Below are 18,655 nucleotides of genomic sequence, written 5' to 3'. Positions count from 1 at the left end.
AAGGGTAAAGAAAACTTCACAAGAAACACTTTTTGCAGCTTTCCATTTTGCATTTCAACTTGACAGAACGAAATACTTTTTAGGGAAAATACAATGTTGTTTATTTGACTTTAATCCAGTTTTTACAGCTTTTCTGTGATTAAAAATACAAACTTTTATAGATCATAGAGCAGTTATGACATAATGATCGAACCGAAATTCTATCATAGCTTCTGATTGGCTGAATTTGTGTAAGGTGATCTCTATCCCAAACTGCCAGGGTTAGTTATTGATTGGTGCTCCAAGGGAAAATGGCGGCTCTCTCGGCAGTTTTATAGGGATCAAATGTTGTCGGTATTTTGGGTTTGAACGGCAGTGGAATTCCCTTCAAAACAACACCATGGCTAACAACTGGCAAAATACACCCGGTAAATACTTTTATGATTGAAGCTTTTTGTTTGTTTGCCTTGAAATAGCTTTACACAGGAAGCCCGCTTTCTTAAGTAGAGTTCATCTTCAGAAGGAAACGATTTACAAAGTCTTTGTTTGATTATACGCACTGATTTTATTTCGATTTTGTTTGTAAACAATGACGAATTAGCTGTTTGATTTATCTTTAGGAAAACATAGCCTAAACTACAAAAAGAAAAGCATTTCTTTGAGAAAGAAATAAGATATTCTGCTCTTATTGGGTGTTCGTGACTTTTCCCAGCCTTAGGGTTTTAACACTTCAAGCTTATGTGTGGACTTGAGTTTAAGGATAAACTACAATGGTATTTACTTAAGATATTCTACTCTTATTGGGTGTTCGTGACTTTTCCCAGCCTTAGGGTTTTAACACTTCAAGCTTATGTGTGGACTTGAGTTTAAGGATAAACTACAATGGTATTTACTTTTGATCAAAGCTTTTAACTATCAACAGTTATTGTTTTTATGATGAGCTACAATATAAAATCTATTCAGGAATTGCTTGAAATATTTTTCCTCAGCAGAAAAAGTTTGCTTTGGATTGTCAACTGCAGTTTATGATATTATGTGAACTCTTGCCAATGATTTCCAACAGCTTAGTACCCGTCCACACATATCCAGAAATTTGTGAAAACGCAAAACCTTTTTTACGAAATCCAGTTCTTGTCCACACGTATACAGTGTAATTCCGTCTTTATTTGAAGAGAATAAATGTCTGAGGGACGGGAGGTACTGTCCAATTTTCTTCGCCTGCTTGACTTTGCTGAAGCGACAAATCCAATTCAGCTTTAAGTATTGTAAGATCTATCTAGTGACCTACCAAAAACCACTTGATCAGTTATAAGCCGTCTATCCGGCCATTATCCACCCCCATTTTTAAATCCTGGATCTACCCCTGGCTGTATCCGGAAAATTTTAAAAAACCCTTTCCAGAGTGGAAATTTGTTTATCCGATACGGATATGTATACATGTGGACAGTCGTATAAGGAAAATTTTTAATATGCTTAAGTCATTTTGTTGGATACGACCAGAAATTATGCTGAATACGCTGTACTCTGTGGCTCTTACGTTGTGGTAAGAGCCAGATTCGTAAAAAAATGGAATTTTCACAAATTTCCGGATACATGTGGACGGCTAAAACAATTCAAATATGCTGCGTGTGGAAGCGGAAACTTTAGCATCCGCAGAAAAATATTTGCGGGAAAAAACAATACAAGTTGATCTTTCGTCATTCAGAATCTGAAGTGGATTCATTGCCTTACACTGAAATGGCTTCCATCACACCACCCCTAAGCAAGGTGCTGACCAATCAAAGAGCACCAAATGTAATTCGGTCAGTTTGCATTATGGAAGCATGAAAGCGGATTAGCACTTGGAAATTGTTAATGGTACGCAGAATGTTGAAAATCACACTAAAGCTTGTTAGTTAACAAGCTTGTTAGTTAACGTTTTGTAATTTCAGTTTTATCTCCAGGTGTTGACACTACAAAGAAAATGGATTCATCCCTTGCTAATGGAGAGCTTTCACTTGATTTTATGGGAATCCCTCAACAAATATTGTTAGAAATGGAGAAATATTTAATGCCCCACCTTACAGATGAAATGCTTTCTGTTTTGCCTGGGGCCACTAAGCAGGAGCCCCAGCAGTCATCTCTACGCGACCTGCTACAAGACTCACAGCCATTCAGTTCAGGGAAAGCCCCCACAAACGGTGGAAGTGAAGAGGTTAGGGTAATCACTAGAAAATAACCAAGCTTTACCTTTTGGTTGTTATGATTCTGCGAACTGTAGCTAGAAATAGTAAAAAAAGTTTGTAGTAGGTTTGTTGGTTCTTGTCAATAACATGCTGCTCAAATTATTTTGTTTGAGAAGGCACATACTTTGATCAGCAGTAGAGACAAATTACTGCTTTCAAGATTAGTGTTCCAGAGTTTCCAGATTACTAAAAAAAATGTGAATACAGGAAACATCCACGTATAAGATCCTACAGATTAAAAACCTACAGGCTGGCATTTTATTCACCCTTTTTATAAGAACCTATTCTGCCAGGAGAAGAAGAATAGGTTCCTAATATAAAGATCACTCAAATGCTGATTTTTAAAATTCTGGATATAACTTAATATGTGAAACCTATAAAATATAAAAGATGTAGACAATTTGAAAAATAATTTATGGTTGATAATAAGAAAGAAAAGATACTTTTCAGAAATGTTTGGTGCATTGCATAATGTAGTCAAATACTGTACAACAGTTTAATTGAGTAATTTCCCGAATTTGAGCTCTTCTATTATTCAAATAACATATCTCTGTTATCACCATTTCTAGGAACTTTTATCAACTGAACAGCAACTCCAACTCGTTCAGCTTCTTCTCAAATCAACCACTGAACAGCAAAACCAGCAAACACAAAATCCACAGTGTCTACCGAATGAGTCCATCCAACATCTTCTCAGGCAGATTATATCAGCACAAGTTGGCAGCTTCCAGAACAACGTTACCCATGCCAAGCCCAGTAGTCCAGAGACTCCTGTCGTAGAGCTCAAAACTGCTGCCGATGGTAGTCCATTTATATCTATCCCAACTTCTGTGTTGCTGAGCCATAACGCTGCACCTGAAAATGCAGAGGACAAATCTAACACAAGAACTAGAGGGAAACAGATTAGGAGCTATTCTCACAATCAGATTGAGAAAAGATACAGGGATAAGATTAGCAACAAAATGAATGAACTAAAGGATGTGGTTTGTGGACCAGAGGCAAAGGTATATGTCAATAACAAATTTCTTACTTTTGTCTTTATAAACAATATTATTGAAATCCTTCTTTAAGTGCATTGATCCAAATACTATTCATTTGCCTTTAGTTGCACAAAGAAACGGTTCTAAGAAAAGCAGTTGATAAAATTCGCCATCTTGAGAAGGAAAACACTCGGTTGCGTCAGGAAGTTGACAATCTCAGAAAAATGCAACAGCAAACTGGTAAGTATTGTAAGATCAGTGTTTTTCAAGTGCATTGCTAGGGCGAGAGGGTGCACAGAGGGCACAAGCACCCTTCTTAACCACCAAAAAGTGTGCCTTTTTATTGACAGATTTTGTACTATACTTTATCCATACTTAATCTTTTTGATGACTAAAAGACCCCCTTGTATTTCTTATATAGATACCTTGTCACAGTTCATTAGGCTTCAATCCACCAACCTTAAGCCTGGGGACAAGGATATTCAACCAAGTTTGTCTGTCAAAAGAGAGCCGACCAGTGATGATACTCAACAATTATCATCATCATCATCAACTAGTTTAGGAGATTCAAATACCAGACAGCCCCCAGAGATCAAGTCTGTTATCTCAGAGGGCATGCAGTGTGATGGGTGTGCTCTGAAAGACAGAACTAGAGTCGCTCTGTGTTCATTCCTCATCATTTTCCTGTTTTTTAGCCCACTGAACTTGCTATTACCAATGTCTAGATCAGGTAGGTAAACATATACAATAGCAGATCTACGGGAGAGGGGGGTATAGGGGGTTTAACCCCCTTCCCCTTGGGCTGCCCTTTTTTTATTGTGTCTGCTCATTCAAAGATTGTTACGAAGGTAAAATAATGATAAAAATTTTTAGTTCAATTCCCCCCTTGGCAAAAAGCTAGATCCCTCCCAGATACACAATACTATATAAAGGTATATCTAAGACAGGTGCACATCATGAGGGAGATTCAGGACTTGTTGAAGAGGGTGGGGTGTTGCCAGTATATAAAACATATGGAAAGAGGTTAATTAGTGGCTTGCAGCTCCTGCACAATTCTTTCTGGTATGTCTGCCACTGTCACTTCCTTTTCTCTCTATTTTAAATTATTTTAGATTAGCTGGTTTCTCTTTCCTCATGAGTGAGTGAGCGTGTTGTGTTCTTTTTGTAGAGTCTATGCTTCATTCAGCAAGCTCATACTTTAGACCTCATGGCGGAAGCCGCACCTTGAGCTCGATTGACACCAACTATCAGACATCAGCTATGATCTCTTGGGCAGTGATCATGGGTCTAAAGTGGTTTGTCAATATCATCCTGGTGATCGGGGTGCTTGTCAGAATCTTTGTATTTGGTGAGCCTGTGACAAGGCCAAACTCTGAGAGAGCCACTCTTTTCTGGAGGCATAAGAACAAGGCTGACATTGCGCTGTCACAGGTAAGACATTTTTGTATTGACTATGATGGAAAATGACAATTTAGACTCATTTGCAAAACAACCATCCCTTTGTTTTGTTTTACTTTTTAACTTGCTGAGCCCACACTTTTTTCACAAGCACACTAAAGTGAGTGACACTAAACATATCATATTTACATATGTGGCAAGATGTTTCCTTACTTCTGGTTCATGAAGCTTCAAATTCTTACTCGGCATTTGGCCCCTTTAGGGTAGTAACCTTGTAGCAGCAGAGCATCTTGAGGTGTGTCTACGAGTTCTTGGCCGTCCAACACCGCACACTAAACTGGATGTATTTTGTGGTGTGGTCTGGCATTGTTTACGGCATGCACTGCATCGGCTGGGTGTCGGCAGGCGCCTTGCCTCATCTGGTCTTCAAGTGCTCTTCCGGCAGATTAACCAGGATATTCACTGTGAATATGACAAATTGAATGCACAGGCTGCTGCTGTTGTCTGCCAAAGACTTTTACAGATGCATTTGACGGGTATGGGATAATAACTTTGGCAACTATTGTAACATTGTTTTTATACAATCATATATTTTACATGAGGATCTCTGATTATTTGTTGATTTCTTGCAGGTGATGCCCCAAGGAGTTACTGGCGTGCTTGCTTTCTAGGGTTGTCGGCAATAAATCTTGCTGAGAATGCTGGTAATTATGTCAGCACACAGCTCAAGTCTCAGATGTATGTGACTACAGCTATGCAGCTACAGCAGGAGCTACCAAACAGTCTCTGCTTTTTATCGGTAAGAATATATTTGTTGGCTTTTGTGAGGCGTATTCATGGGCCACCGGACATCCTTAAAAAAGGTGTCGCACTTTGCATCTAAAATTCTATTGTTGTTTAATTCCCTTCCCTTGTAGCATTATTTCTTTGCCCCTTCTCATTTCAAATTGCATGTTTGGGACCCTATTTTATTTTGTTGTAGCGTTATTTCCTGATGCGAGCAAGGGATACTTATAGTGAAGCAGGATCTGTTGCCGACCCTGCCATGCAATGGTTGTTCCACCCTCTAGGACACGAGTTCATTGTCAACTGCAAGCTGCCTTGCAGAGAAGGCCAGGCCATGTGGGCCTCTGTAACTAACAAAGGTGGCTTATCATTTTCATTATTATTGTCATCATCATCATCATTTTTACCAGTACTGCCGCCGCCACCACCACCACGTCATCATGATTAGCATCGTCATCATCATGATTAGCATCATCGTCGTGATTAGAATCGCCATCATCATGATTAGCATCGTCATCATCGTGATTAGCATCGTCATCATCATGATTAGCATCGTCATCATCATGATTAGCATCGTCATCATAACCAATAGCACCAACAACATCATCACCAATGCCACCAACAGCAACATTATCTTGATCATCGTCATCATAATTACTGATGCCACTAATACCACCACCAACATCATCATCATCACCATTGTTATCACCAATACCACCACCAACATCATCATCATCACCATTGTTATCACCAATACCACCACCAACATCATCATCATCACCATTGTTATCACCAATACCACCAACAATAAAATCATCATCATCATTATTATAACTATAACTACCACCATTATTATTACCATTATCAACAATACCACCAACATCATCGTAATTATAATCATAATTTCGAATGATCAAACTTTTTTACCTTTCCTATTCAGCAAACCCTATCGAAAACATCTCTCAAAAATTCAAAGAATCATTGCTTGAGGATATCTTCGCTGGCCTCGCCTTCCCTTGCTCTGGCCATCTGTCCTCAAATAAAGACCAGCCATTATCTTGGCATGGTCCAGAATCTGAGCTTCATCTCCTTCACGAGTGCTGTCGCAGTGCCCCACTCAAGAGTAAGAGGTCTCTTGCCAAGGTTTGGGGCCTTTCAAAGGGAGAAGACTCCCCTTCAAGCATGGGGGGCTGCTCTGTAGATGTCCTGATGAGTAGCATCGCTGATGGGTGTGATCATGGCAGGGACGAGATAGCCGAGTGGTGGGCTGCTTTGGGATTGGTGGCACTTCACTGGCTAAGGGGTGAAGAAGAGGCCGCCAAGAGTTTTTACAGCACTGTAGACCATTTGCCAAAATCTTTATTACTCTCCGAGTAAGTAGACAGTTACATTGATTTTAGCAGAGTTGGTATTTTTAAGGTTTTAGCAGGGTTGGGATTTTTAAGGTTTTAGCAGGGTTGGGATTTTTAAGGTTTTAGCAGGGTTGGGATTTTCAAGGTTTTAGCATGGTTGGGATTTTTACAATTTTAGCGTTTGATGCAAATTTTTGTACATTAGCCACCCACAAAACATGGCACTCAATAGACCGTTTTCCCGAGGTTGCGTTTAGCCACACACAAAACATGTATGTCCAACACAAATGTTAAATGAAAATGTTTTGATCTCGTTCAAAGATCTGGACGTGTTGTAAAAGCCAATTGAGTGTCATGTTTTGTGGCTTTTACACCAAACGCAATGTTTGACGAAAAACTTCTCCAATGTTTGACAAACATCTTTGAATGTTTGGCCTTAACAATTAGTCCCTTTTGCACTCCAAGGAAGTGTGGTATAATTTACACAAATATGTGATAAAATACAGCTATATATAATAAAGCTGATATACAGCTATCATAATCATGTTCTTATTTTTTCAGGAATCCTATCCCAAAAGCCCTTTTCCAGGCATTTAATGCTAGAAGAATTATATTGCATGCAGAAAGCCTTACAAGGGAGAGGCTCAAAGAATCAGGAAAACTGTGTGATAAAGCTAGCGTTTACCTTATGCAAAGTATTGAGCTGGCTTCACTTCATCATAGTTTGAATGCCGAAAACTCCTTTGGAATGGAGAAAGACACCAGGTTAGTTCAAGGAGAGGGCACTAGACAGGGCTCCCTTCATTCAGCCAATAGAATGCAAGAGCTTGCTCAGCTTCTGTGCTGTGATTGGTTGTTGGCGACACGCACAGACATCTGGGAAATCAGCCTCGACATCGTGTCTCGCCGAAGCTGTTTGGGGCTGACTGGGTTCCAGCACGACCTTGAAAGCTTGAGGACGATTGCGCACGTGCAAAAGGCTGCTTTGCCTAGGGTAAGAATGACTTTAAGCAATCAAAGGCAGTAGTTTAACAGGGCATGGTTAAGGAAGAGCCTCTGTCCAATCCCCTCCCCCCGCCGCTGCACATTTGGGTGCTGGGTATTTCGTTGGTGCCCGAAGAGCGAAAGTGTATGGGGTCGCTGAGCTACCCCGCTAACTGCTGCTCATGACTTTGTAGACAGTCTAAAGAAAAAGTCTAAATGGTCAAAGGAAAAAATCCTACCCAACAAAATACCCCCCTCTCAAAAATTAAATGCCCAACCCCTAACACAAAATACCCCCCTCTCAAAAATTAAATGCCCGACCCCTAACACAAAATACCCCCCCTCTCAAAAATTAAATGCCCAACCCCTAACACAAAATACCCCCCCTCAAAAATTAAATGCCCGACCCCTAACACAAAATACCCCCCTCTCAAAAATTAAATGCCCGACCCCTAACACAAAATACCCCCCTCTCAAAAATTAAATGCCCGACCCCTAACACAAAATACCCCCCTCTCAAAAATTAAATGCCCGACCCCTAACACAAAATACCCCCCTCTCAAAAATTTAATGCCCGACCCCTAACACAAAATACCCCCCCTCTCAAAAAATAAATGCCCGACCCCTAACATTTTTATATATATGTGCGCTTATTTTGCATCTCTTTTCTATAACCGGTTCTCCAGGTTTATCTTTACGAGGCTGTGGCACGACTCGTGACCGACGCAAACCCGGCCCGGACCCTGCAGCTACTACAGCGCGCGGGAACGAGGCAGGCATTCAACCAATCAGCGTGCGGTACGTTCAAATACTAGACCAGCTATCTTGCTTTTCTTGAATATATAAACATTTTTTTTTTTTACTTTGACACTGCGCAAACTAATATTTGAAAAACCGTTGTAGAACTGGACGGGAACAGGGAAAATCGAGAAAATGACGATGTGGGAAAACACATGTTTACAGAAAAAAAGATTTTTCCCTCTCCTTTCCCTCTCCCGCCCCTCTCTCCCCTTCCCTTGACTATAACCTCCGTTTTGACTGATTGGATTTGCGTGACATTGCGTTACAGGTGCCTTACGTAATGATTGCGTGACAGGCGAGCGTGAGCGTGCTATTGCGTTACTGATGGCATGTCGTCACCTTCCCACTCCCTATCTGTCTGCCCCAGGCCAGCGCAAAGGCATGCTTCTGGAGGCGGCAAGCTGCCTGGAGAAGATGTGCGACAAGCGGACGCTGAAGCGCTGCAAACAAATCCTGCTCAGTCTAAAAGAGTAGTCTCGGTAAATACTTGGCCATCTTGACATTGGAAACCAATTAAAACCAATAAGGATACAAAATGTATCTATCTGATTGACACAAGGCTCACTAGTCTATCAGATGGACTAAAAGACCGATTTAGACAGCACGATTTAGTCGTATGCGACCTGTCGACGACATATTTTAGCTACGACTTTTGTAGTCGAGCATCGTAGCTGACTTACACTCCACGACTGACTCCACGATTGAAGTTGTAGAGGTGTCGCATACAACTAAATCGCGCTGTCTACTTATAGCTATGAAGCTCGTGTGATCTTGATAAGCCAACTTTATTATTAACGTGGCCGCGATAGCGCGCGTCAATATGAAAAAGCTTGGTATCTCACGCTTTTCACGGAAAAGGGTCTTTATTTTTTCCAATGGAAAATTATGTTGTAGTCGTTAGGATTTTATAATGAAAAATGTTATACTTCTTTGTTATAATATCAAAGGAAACCCGGTTTGATTTGCGTAAGAAACAAAGCCGCATCAACATGAAAATTTTAAAACACTTCAACGCTCAGTTTAAAAATTTAAATTCTCGTTTTAACGACTCTTGTTGGCTTCACACCCATTGCGAATAAATGAATTCTTGGAACTATTTGCAAATAAAATATTCTTTCGTAAAGCCAGGCTGAGTTTGTTTCACTGAACAGCTTACTGGGTAGTTCCTAGCCAGTAAGGTTAAAGCTGCATTGTCACCAGTTTTCTTCCGGAGGGCCGACGGAAACTTCAACCGACAAAAGAATCTGTTAGAATTCGAGCTGCCAACAGGCACGTGCCCCCCAATATTTTCGATAATTATAAGGAGATGGCCAGTGGGGCGTGGCTGTGTCCCCTTCCCCAATATTTTCGATAATTATAAGGAGATGGCCAGTGGGGCGTGGCTGTGCCCCCTTCCCCAATATTTTCGATAATTATAAGGAGATGGCCAGTGGGGCGTGGCTGTGCCCCCTCCCCAATATGTTCGATGATTATAAGGAGATGGCCAGTGGGGCGTGGCTGTGCCTCCCCCCTCCCCAATATGTTCGATGATTATAAGGAGATGGCTTTTCACGTTTTCCGTTTAAAATCATCAGAGATTGTTACGTGATCGACCGGAAGTAAACAGGTGACAATGCGGCTTTAAAAAAGAGATAAGTACATCCCCTCCCCCCCCCCTCCCCTCAGACAATCCTGTTTACGCGCCTGTGCTATCCTGGATAATCCACGTGGGAGGGAACCCATTTTAAAGGCTGAATTGGGGAAGCATTTGCAATAAACTATTTCAGTAAAGTTTCGTGGAGTGAAGTTTTAATATGGTTATTTCGATATTTCCTTTGCACAATATGCAAAATTTGCCGATATTGAATTATAACAATAATGAGGTTTTGTCGAAAAGGGCTCTTCACAAGTCATAACGACTTGTCCGTCAATGTATCACTTACAGACCGTGTCAAGGTGACGTTTATTACCTGTGTTTTGCATTAAAAGAATGAAAAAGATCGACTACTCTACTGCTGTAGCAGTAATCGTGCTTTTCTTTTAAAGCAAGGGGTGTATTTGTTGAATCATTTAGCAAGCCCCAGACGCGAGCACAGGGGGTGCCGTCATGTATATCATATTTGATCGTCATATATCAGAACAAGAAATGACCCACTTTAAGGCGACCAATAACCCTCCCTAGCCTGCTAGCCGGAACGAAAACACGCAGGAAGGCCGGCTCGCAGGCTAAACCTTGCCTAGCTACAATAACACCAACACTAAAAAGTTCAGAAGTATATTATATTTGGTTATTTATACTGTGTCTGTCATTTTTGTATGCTACATTTTCTTTTTTTGTAAAGAGATAAAAAAACCCTCTTTCTTAACGATCGCTACCCTGGTTCCACCAAATTCCACTACTCTCGAGCTCGCTGGCGCTATTGGTCTTGTACGAGCCTTTAAACAGAGAGAACTCTGGAACCAGGTAAAAGATCGCATGTCTTGACATTTATTAATTTTATGAAGTAAATGCTGGAAGTCATCCTTCCAGCATTGCTGGCGAATTTTCGCTAGACTGACTATAGGACAAAGGAAATGTCAAAATGGGAAATTGACTTTCTGACATTTACTTTGTCTTGTGGTCAGTCGAGCAAGAATTCGCCAGCTGGAAAATGCTGGCGCAATTTGCACAGGGCTTAAAAGTTATAGACCATGCGTTTTAGATAGGGTGATTTTTGTAGGTGGGATACATGAAGCATAATAAAAGTGTAGGATGTTGTTGTTTTATAGATCTTTGTTTGACAATGTTCCCCCTTAGTCTTTAGGGGATGGACGTATACCCCTGTTCCTGTTTATGAGATTATGCGATTATATATACGATGCAGTTTTTTTTATTATCTCAACATGGTCCTGTACTTTTTTTTATACAGTACATTCATTACAATAAGATCTGGTGTTACTATTCCTATGGGACCAACTTGCCGTTTAACGCTATACCGAGTGCGTATAATAATCAACTCTTTGTCTTTTGGCCCGATTAATGAAAGCGACATGTAAACTTGTTCCTAAGCACTTCTTAAGTATCTGCAAAGTTCGTTAGCGCCTGTATGGCCCATAGATAAGTGCTATCCTATCATTTCGGGAAGGAAATTAAGTTGAACATGAAGGGAAACACAGATCACTTTCCACCGACCTTGAAACGTCTGGGCATCTCGCTACCCGTTGCTAAGAGCTTCAAGAAAAACTCAAACGGTACGTAAAAAGAGTCATTACTGTACTCATGATTTCAGCAAAAGTGACATTTTCTATGCTTTGTCTTCCAAGATGGCGGAAGAAAAGTGCGATTTGATGCTGACCCAACTGGAAATACTACATACAGGGAAGACTTCAAAAAATTTGGAAACACCACAACTCAAGCGAGACACGAGAACATAAACACAAAACAAGGTGCATTGAATTTTAGTACTCGATAATCACTTATTGAATTTGAATGCTGTTTTTAGAAATTTTCCTAATGACCTTTGTTGAGACCAAAAAAGATTCGGAAATAATTCGGAATAATCTCCCTGGACTACGTATGTGTTTCCAGAACATGTTCTATAATCCCACCATTGTACACAGTTCTCAAACTACTTATTCCTTGCGTCAACTATGAGATTTATCAGTGAAACACAACTTATGATGTCGAAGAGTTTCGTCATTCTGGATTGACTAAGGTTTCGAAAACTTTTCTTATTATACTCTTACCTTTTTTTGTTTTTGTTTTTTTAATTTGGGTGGGGCCGGGGGTTCTCTTGTTATGGAGATTTGTTTCTTGTGAGGTTTTTTTTCTTACAACGTTTCTACTGCTTTTTTTCTCTAACTTTTTTTTCTATAAAGGTGTAGTTGAGGTGCCAACCCCATCGTCACCAATAACAACAACGTTCCGCTCTTCTTTCCGAGGCGAGAGGGTCCCTCCTGCTGTCAGCTGCAAGTGAGTAGCTTAAAAACAGAAAGAATTAAATTTCGGGGATGTGGATGCTATGTAGGTATCACCTGCGGCCCTCAGTTCAGTTTGAAATAATTAGCTAAAGGATATAACTCCCGAGTGTATTATTCTCCATTCGTTTCGATCTCTATTATGTTACGCGTGCCCAGTCGCTAATTTGGAGAAGAAAAGTAAAGAAATGGCTATGAGACGCGCAAGGGGTTTGGAAAGGGCTAGAAAGGGCTTTCTGGGAAGGACGAAGGTTTTGTTAGCCCCCATATCCCTTTGCGCACGCCGCGTCTTTTTTGCTAAGAGGACATGTCCCTTCTGCTCCAGTCCTCCTCGTCGTTCTCAGCTCCCTTAGCTCGCGCACAACCAAAGTAAAACGACAAGGCTGCTAAGACTCGACGAATCAGCTGATTTGCACGAAAAACAATAGAAACAGTGCTACTAGTCTAAGCCAAAAATCCAGTATTGAATCTCGTGCAAGCTACAGTCATTGAGGGCAAAAAAGTATTGTTGAGACAGGAGTCTTCGACTATTTATTGAATCTCGTGCAAGCTACAGTCTTTGAGGGTAAAAAAGTATTGTTGAGACAGTAGTCCTCGAGTATTTATTAAATCTCGTGCAAGCTACAGTCTTTGAGGGTAAAAGTGTTGTCGGCGAACTGTTTAAAGTTATCACTTCTCTATAATAAAAAAATATTATTACCAGCATCTCGGTCCTCATGGTCCCTTCGTATCACCTTCTATATCAGACCCAAGTGGGAAGCGCAGCCACCTATCAAAATTGGACCCACAGGGTACTCATCTGACTTCTGCGCTAAGCCCCTATCCAGAAGGTCCCCGCCCCCCAGTAAACTTGGTAACGTGCTTCACGGGTATCCTAGCAACGTGACCTTTCCATATACAAGGTCAGGACAGGTATGTAAATAACCAGAAAATATAGAAAATATAGAAATAAGAAATGCTCCTTATTTCTGTCAGACTTGAAATTGAAAATGCTCCTTATTTCTGTCAGACAGAAATTGAAAATGTACCCTATGAAGTCCAGGATAGCAAGGGAGGAAAACTGTGGAAAAATAATTACCGACATGTCAGTGATGATGCCTTAGATCGTATGGCGTGGTCTCGAAATAAGACGTTAAAAGCAACTGCACTTGTCCAAACAAACTTCGTTATTCACATATCTGTGTCTCTTTTTTTCCTCATGCCAGACTGTAACACTGTGGAAGCCGTTCCCAGTCCTCCCTCCCCTGGAGAGAGGAATAATAGCTGACGAGTTGCTGAACAAAATATCACGTGATGTCTTCACGTCCACATACCGCGAGGACTTCCTCAAGGGCACAGTGTGACACTCGCAAAGAGATCCAGAGTATCCCTTCCCATTGCAATAGTATTTATTACCTCTTATACCCAATTTGATAGCTGTTTTGTTACACAAATTTTTTTTTTACATTTTTTTTCTTTGTACAGAGTATAAATGCTAAATTTAAATAAAGCATGTGTCGTGGAAATTATATTAACATTCAGTACAATGATCTTTATTTATATAGGGCTACAGTATAACCTCTGTAGGTCTTTTCGGTAATAGTTTCATTATCAGTGCATCATTATTGACCTTGTTTACATGTGAGAATTTTCACTTATTCGGGCCGAAAAATCGAAACTCCCTTTAGATGTGGAGTGTATTGTGTTATAACTGTGTAGTAATAAATGACGCAAGTGTCTTAGTTCAACAAGGCAGTGGCTTTTCTAGTTTTTTTCGTGTTGCCGCCCCCCTTTACGCTGCACCCTTCCCCCGCCTGAAAAGAAAAACATCAGAATTTCCAATGTACCACAAAGGCACGTTCTCGTTATCGTCGTATGACGCTTGAAAGGATTGTTATAGTCTTGTCTCCTTTACTGTGTTGAGCAGGGTTTGCTTGGCCTCGAGTGTGTTGGTGTCGTTATGTTCCGCGGATCTCCGGTCGCTGCTTCCTGCCACGTCAAGTAGACGCCCTTTACACAGGAGCCCGAGTAGTACTTCCCTAAAGGCGGGAATTCGCCCCGCGTATATGAAAATATTAATGGCTGAGTTCACACAAACAAGTAACAACAGCAGAAACGGTTCATACGATAGCGTCGCATTGCATTTTTGACAGTAAACCGTTATCGGTTGGAGAATAAGCCAAGGAAGCCACGTGGCCACAGAGGCTACCGTGACGATCAAAAGCGTGACGGCCAACTTCCTGTCACGCAAGTTCTGGGCATGGTTATTGTTGACAACGTGGCTCGATTTGACTTTGACGAAGACGGCTGTGTAGGACACAATGATGATGATCAAGCACGCTGTGGCTGTCGTCCAATACAAGTTAGTTCCAACTTGCGGCTGCCCGATAAAGGTCGAAAAGACTTCAGAGACGACCGTGTATCCACCTGCGAGTATCCACGGAACCAGGACGAGGGCGACGTAGAACCCTCTCCCCACCACGCGATGGTAAAACGGGAACACAACAGCAATAACGCGCTCGATGGAAATTGCCGCCAGAGTATGGACGGATGCAAAGAAAGGCACGAGAAAGAACCACTGGAAGATGTCACGCGCCTTAACCGAGTAGTACTTAGCCGGTATGATACCGCAACTGAACATAAAACCCGCGCAGAAGGAGACCGCATAGACGCCCATAAAGAAGTCCACAAACGAGAGACTGATAAGTAGGAAGAACGGTTTACGGCGCAAAGCCTTGGTTCTCAGGAAGATCACGAGTGAGAGGAGGTTTCCCAGTAGAATGAGAATAGCGACAAGGCCGTAGGACGCGATGAAGCCCACACAGTAAGGCGAGGACGCGACCGGCCTAGCGACGCCTACCTGCCCTGGCAACACCGTGGAGTTTAGGTCAGTGGTGTTGTTCAACATAGCGGCGATAACTTTGCTTTAAATGGAAACTTCACAGGGTTGCCTGTGAAGCATGAAAATTGTTTCCTGTCTTCTAAGCAGATGTTCTCACGACCATATCTGGACCCTGCTTCTCTGCTTCGGCAAGTTCAATTTTGTTTCTGTGTTAATGTTTACACGTCTTTTAATTAGTTCTGTCTCTCTCGCCTTGAAATTTCCTCAAGCATCGCCCTCCTGTTTTAACTGTTAAGATAATGAAATGAGATGACAGTAAGAGAACAATCAGAAAGGGCTCAAGTATGCCTAGAGTGTGATATGTTATTATGTCGCAGACGGTCACATATTGATTATATTTGATCGCGAGACATCATCTTCATGAATGATTTAATTATCCCGGAAATAAAAAGTGTGCACTTGCATAAGGTTATGATAGTGTTTAGTGTTTATCGAAAAGCCGTAATACTCATCTTTATTTACATAAGGACAGCTTTCTATAGAACCAAATTTCAGAATAATTAACTCTTGCCGAAGACACGACGCCTCCAGGAAGACTGAATTCAAATCAAGATGATTATTTATTTGAAAACAATATTTCACATTCTTTTTTCTAGTCGCTTCCTGTAACATGCAAAAACAGCCGCTATATTGATAACTATAAAATAGACATCGCCCCAAACCCTTCCTTTTTAAGGTTATCATCAGCTTAGTTTATCAATAAAAACATCATCTCACGATTTTAAATCCCGTTTCTTGGACTCACTAGCGTTTGTGTGAAATGTTGCACCTTTCTATCTCCTCTGCGACACTCAATTAAATGGTCATTTTTAATGTGTAGTTCCAGAAAGACTGGACCCCCACCCCTCTGGGAATTCCTGGGCGTTTCACCCTCCGGAATTTCTAATCCCCTCCATAGGGGAGGTATGGATATTTTCTGGAACTACACAATGCGACACCAGGACTATTGTGCTTTAGCTCTATTTTGGCTAGATTAATAAATTAGTAAGTGGTAGAGACCAGGACTATTATTGCGATTAGCTTTATTTTGGCTGGATAAGTAAATTATTAAGTGGCAGTATAAAATTAAAGACAAAATAAAAAAATTTATACTTTTAATAAAAACGTGGATATCTTTGCGCGTTGTATATTCGCGCTCTTGATTAATTTTCGCTGTGATTTGAAGTTTACAGTGGCAATTTTGTCGTGGCAAAAGCCATACCCACCTTCCCCTCCCCCGTTAATTTATTTTTCGCGTCGTTTCCGCGGTGCCCTCAACCCCACGATCTGTGCGCTGCCCAAAACACTGTCATTTGCTACGTTACTATATTGTTTGCTGTACAGGTACAGTATACAACAAAATTGCCAAACAAGTGGTGGGAGCTTAGGAACTTAGGCAGAAGGGGAAGTTGTGGGGATTGTTCCCTAATAATGTTTCTAGAAATTTGCGGATTTTTTTTTATTAATATACTAGGTTTTGTGAGAGATTGCTTTTCAGTCACATCTTAGCTAGGTTATTACCAAATATACAGCCCTCGATTTAGTCCGAAAGATGGGCTATACTCGATGATAGCAAAAAAGTGTTTTGCGTTATCTTTATGTGCGGTTTATCAGGTTTGCATACATCATTACTCTGTTAATCGCATATTTGTGGCCGATGGTAAATGTAAAAGTATTCTATGTGTTACAGTTCAACTGCTTAAATAATCGAATGTCCTACTTTTACGAGTTTCTTTTTTATCATTCATTTCGTCCGCGTGCGTTTCCCAAAGCAAAAACAAATAACATAAAACGACGACTTATTTCCTACGTGTGACCTCGTTTGAACTCAAAAACAAAACTGGGTTTGGAATTAAATCACTTTTCCATACCCTGCTATGGTCTACTTGGACAATAACGGGTTAAATTAGGCACGGCGAAGAAACATGACTGCGCTTTTAGAACGCGCACCTTACAGTATTTCGTCCGAGCTCAAACTCTACCTTTTCGAGATGATTGCCCTCTAGTAAAACCCACTAAATGACAATCTAGAAAATCTCCTCTTGGCAATGGATGTCAGCTCAAATTTCCAACTTTCCTTTGACAGCGTCTACAGAATTTCACTCAAATTTCTTATCCCTTCTTCAAATCCAGTTCTTCTCAGATAAATCCCCAAGCCGCCTTGGTTCGCCCTGAGCTCATCGTGGATTAATAAGCTAGACTCGTTTTAAGTTTACGGTTATCTTGTCCCTAATTAACAATTTCTCATCTTAACCAATCACTTCGAGCAAACGCACTCTTAATGCTGTCGCACGTTTGACAAATACGCAAACTAGGTTACATTGAACACGGTGTTTATCCTCTTAGTACGAGGGCGTAAACGTTTTTAAAGAGCGACGTTTTGTAGAATTCAAGAGTGGTTTGACATCAAGATAGCGATGTCCATTTTACTCTTGTGCCGTAGAAGCGTGGCACGGTAAATATGGCACCAGCTGCGTGACGACATTTTCAGTGTTGGGTTGACAGATACATGACTAACAGTGGCTGCGGCATGTTGATTCTATGCTGTTTTTTATGTTTCCATTCATGCTTACCGTTGCATTTTTTATCGCTAATAAAAAGAACACATACCTTAGCAGGTTTTCAAACAAGAAAAACACTAGGTTGCATGACTACGTTTTTTTTTAAAGCACGCGTTGTTTTCGCATTTTCATAATCAACTTGAAAAGTGACTCTTTCCTCTAGCAGATTTCTGTTATCTGCTTAAAACATCTTAATGCCTATAAATTTACAAGGTAACAATCACACTCGTATACTCATGCTAAAAGAGGTTTAAAACAGTGTACACCTAAGAGGCTACGATCAGATAGCTCACTTTTTTCAAATTACCGTTGGAGACGGAATGAATGAGAAGGATAAGCGCCAAGACCCAGCCACTCACCCTTCAAACAGCTTCTTTCAAGCACTTTTAAGCACGTGTGTCTGTCTGATGATTTCCTTAAGTCTTTTGAGAATTTGGGTGATGTTTGGAATGTACTTTGCGTGGTCCAAGCCCGGAATAAGACGCCATGAAGATGCCAATATTAATAAACAAAGATATAGAGCTTTTTAACGGGCACAGGTGCTCGTATACAAATCATTTCGTATTCAAACTATTTTTTGTAAGAGTGACACACCGAAAGGATATTCAAACATGTCGACACATTCCTAATAAAAAAGCTTGTTTCCTTAGTTCCAAGATTCGGCTTTACTAGACGTTCGTGAGTGCGAGAAAACAAGGAAAGGTTCAGCTTTCTGTCCATTCCCAGATTACCTCACATTTCCCAGATTACCTCACATTTCCCAGGCGCGTACATAAGGTGCGCTTACACCCCT

At 40.9% G+C, this 18,655-nt stretch overlaps 3 protein-coding genes across 7 annotated transcripts; 2 read left to right on the top strand and 1 right to left on the bottom strand.

Annotated features, from left to right (window-relative positions):
- Positions 1-39: 39 nt before the first annotated feature.
- On the top strand, positions 40-9,628 carry LOC5516503 (sterol regulatory element-binding protein 1). Of its 2 annotated transcripts, none has more exons than XM_032386358.2 (13): positions 40-407; positions 1,923-2,173; positions 2,774-3,208; positions 3,310-3,424; positions 3,606-3,914; positions 4,353-4,615; positions 4,845-5,118; positions 5,215-5,381; positions 5,565-5,727; positions 6,309-6,741; positions 7,282-7,714; positions 8,391-8,502; positions 8,774-9,628. In XM_032386358.2, exons 1-13 carry the CDS (start codon positions 380-382, stop codon positions 8,977-8,979), a joined length of 3,189 nt encoding a protein of 1,062 aa, XP_032242249.2. In that variant the 5' UTR covers positions 40-379; the 3' UTR covers positions 8,980-9,628. The 2 variants fall into 2 exon arrangements, with proteins under 2 accessions (XP_032242249.2, XP_032242248.2); XM_032386357.2 differs by having other exon boundaries at positions 41-407; positions 1,911-2,173.
- A 544-nt stretch (positions 9,629-10,172) lies between these two features.
- LOC5516452 lies at positions 10,173-13,784 on the top strand. The gene is made up of 5 exons (XM_032386276.2): positions 10,173-11,715; positions 11,788-11,910; positions 12,343-12,436; positions 13,188-13,353; positions 13,647-13,784. The coding sequence occupies exons 1-5, from the start codon at positions 11,625-11,627 to the stop codon at positions 13,782-13,784; spliced, it is 612 nt and encodes a 203-aa protein (XP_032242167.2). The 5' UTR covers positions 10,173-11,624.
- A 112-nt stretch (positions 13,785-13,896) lies between these two features.
- LOC5516504 (lysophosphatidic acid receptor 1-A) lies at positions 13,897-18,588 on the bottom strand. 4 transcript variants are annotated; one of them, XM_048733784.1, is made up of 2 exons: positions 18,156-18,588; positions 13,897-15,550 (listed from the first exon to the last, which is right to left on the bottom strand). In XM_048733784.1, exon 2 carries the CDS (start codon positions 15,326-15,328, stop codon positions 14,315-14,317), a length of 1,014 nt encoding a protein of 337 aa, XP_048589741.1. In that variant the 5' UTR covers positions 15,329-15,550; positions 18,156-18,588; the 3' UTR covers positions 13,897-14,314. The 4 variants fall into 4 exon arrangements, with proteins under 4 accessions (XP_048589741.1, XP_032242166.2, XP_032242165.2 ...); XM_032386275.2 differs by having other exon boundaries at positions 18,170-18,588; XM_032386274.2 differs by having other exon boundaries at positions 18,222-18,588.
- Positions 18,589-18,655: the final 67 nt, after the last annotated feature.

Source organism: Nematostella vectensis, chromosome 10 (assembly GCF_932526225.1).
Source record: "Nematostella vectensis chromosome 10, jaNemVect1.1, whole genome shotgun sequence".
Taxonomy (NCBI): Eukaryota; Metazoa; Cnidaria; class Anthozoa; order Actiniaria; family Edwardsiidae; genus Nematostella; species Nematostella vectensis.
The sequence above is the reverse complement of the archived record's forward strand: the minus strand, read 5'-3'. Positions and strand labels throughout refer to the sequence as shown.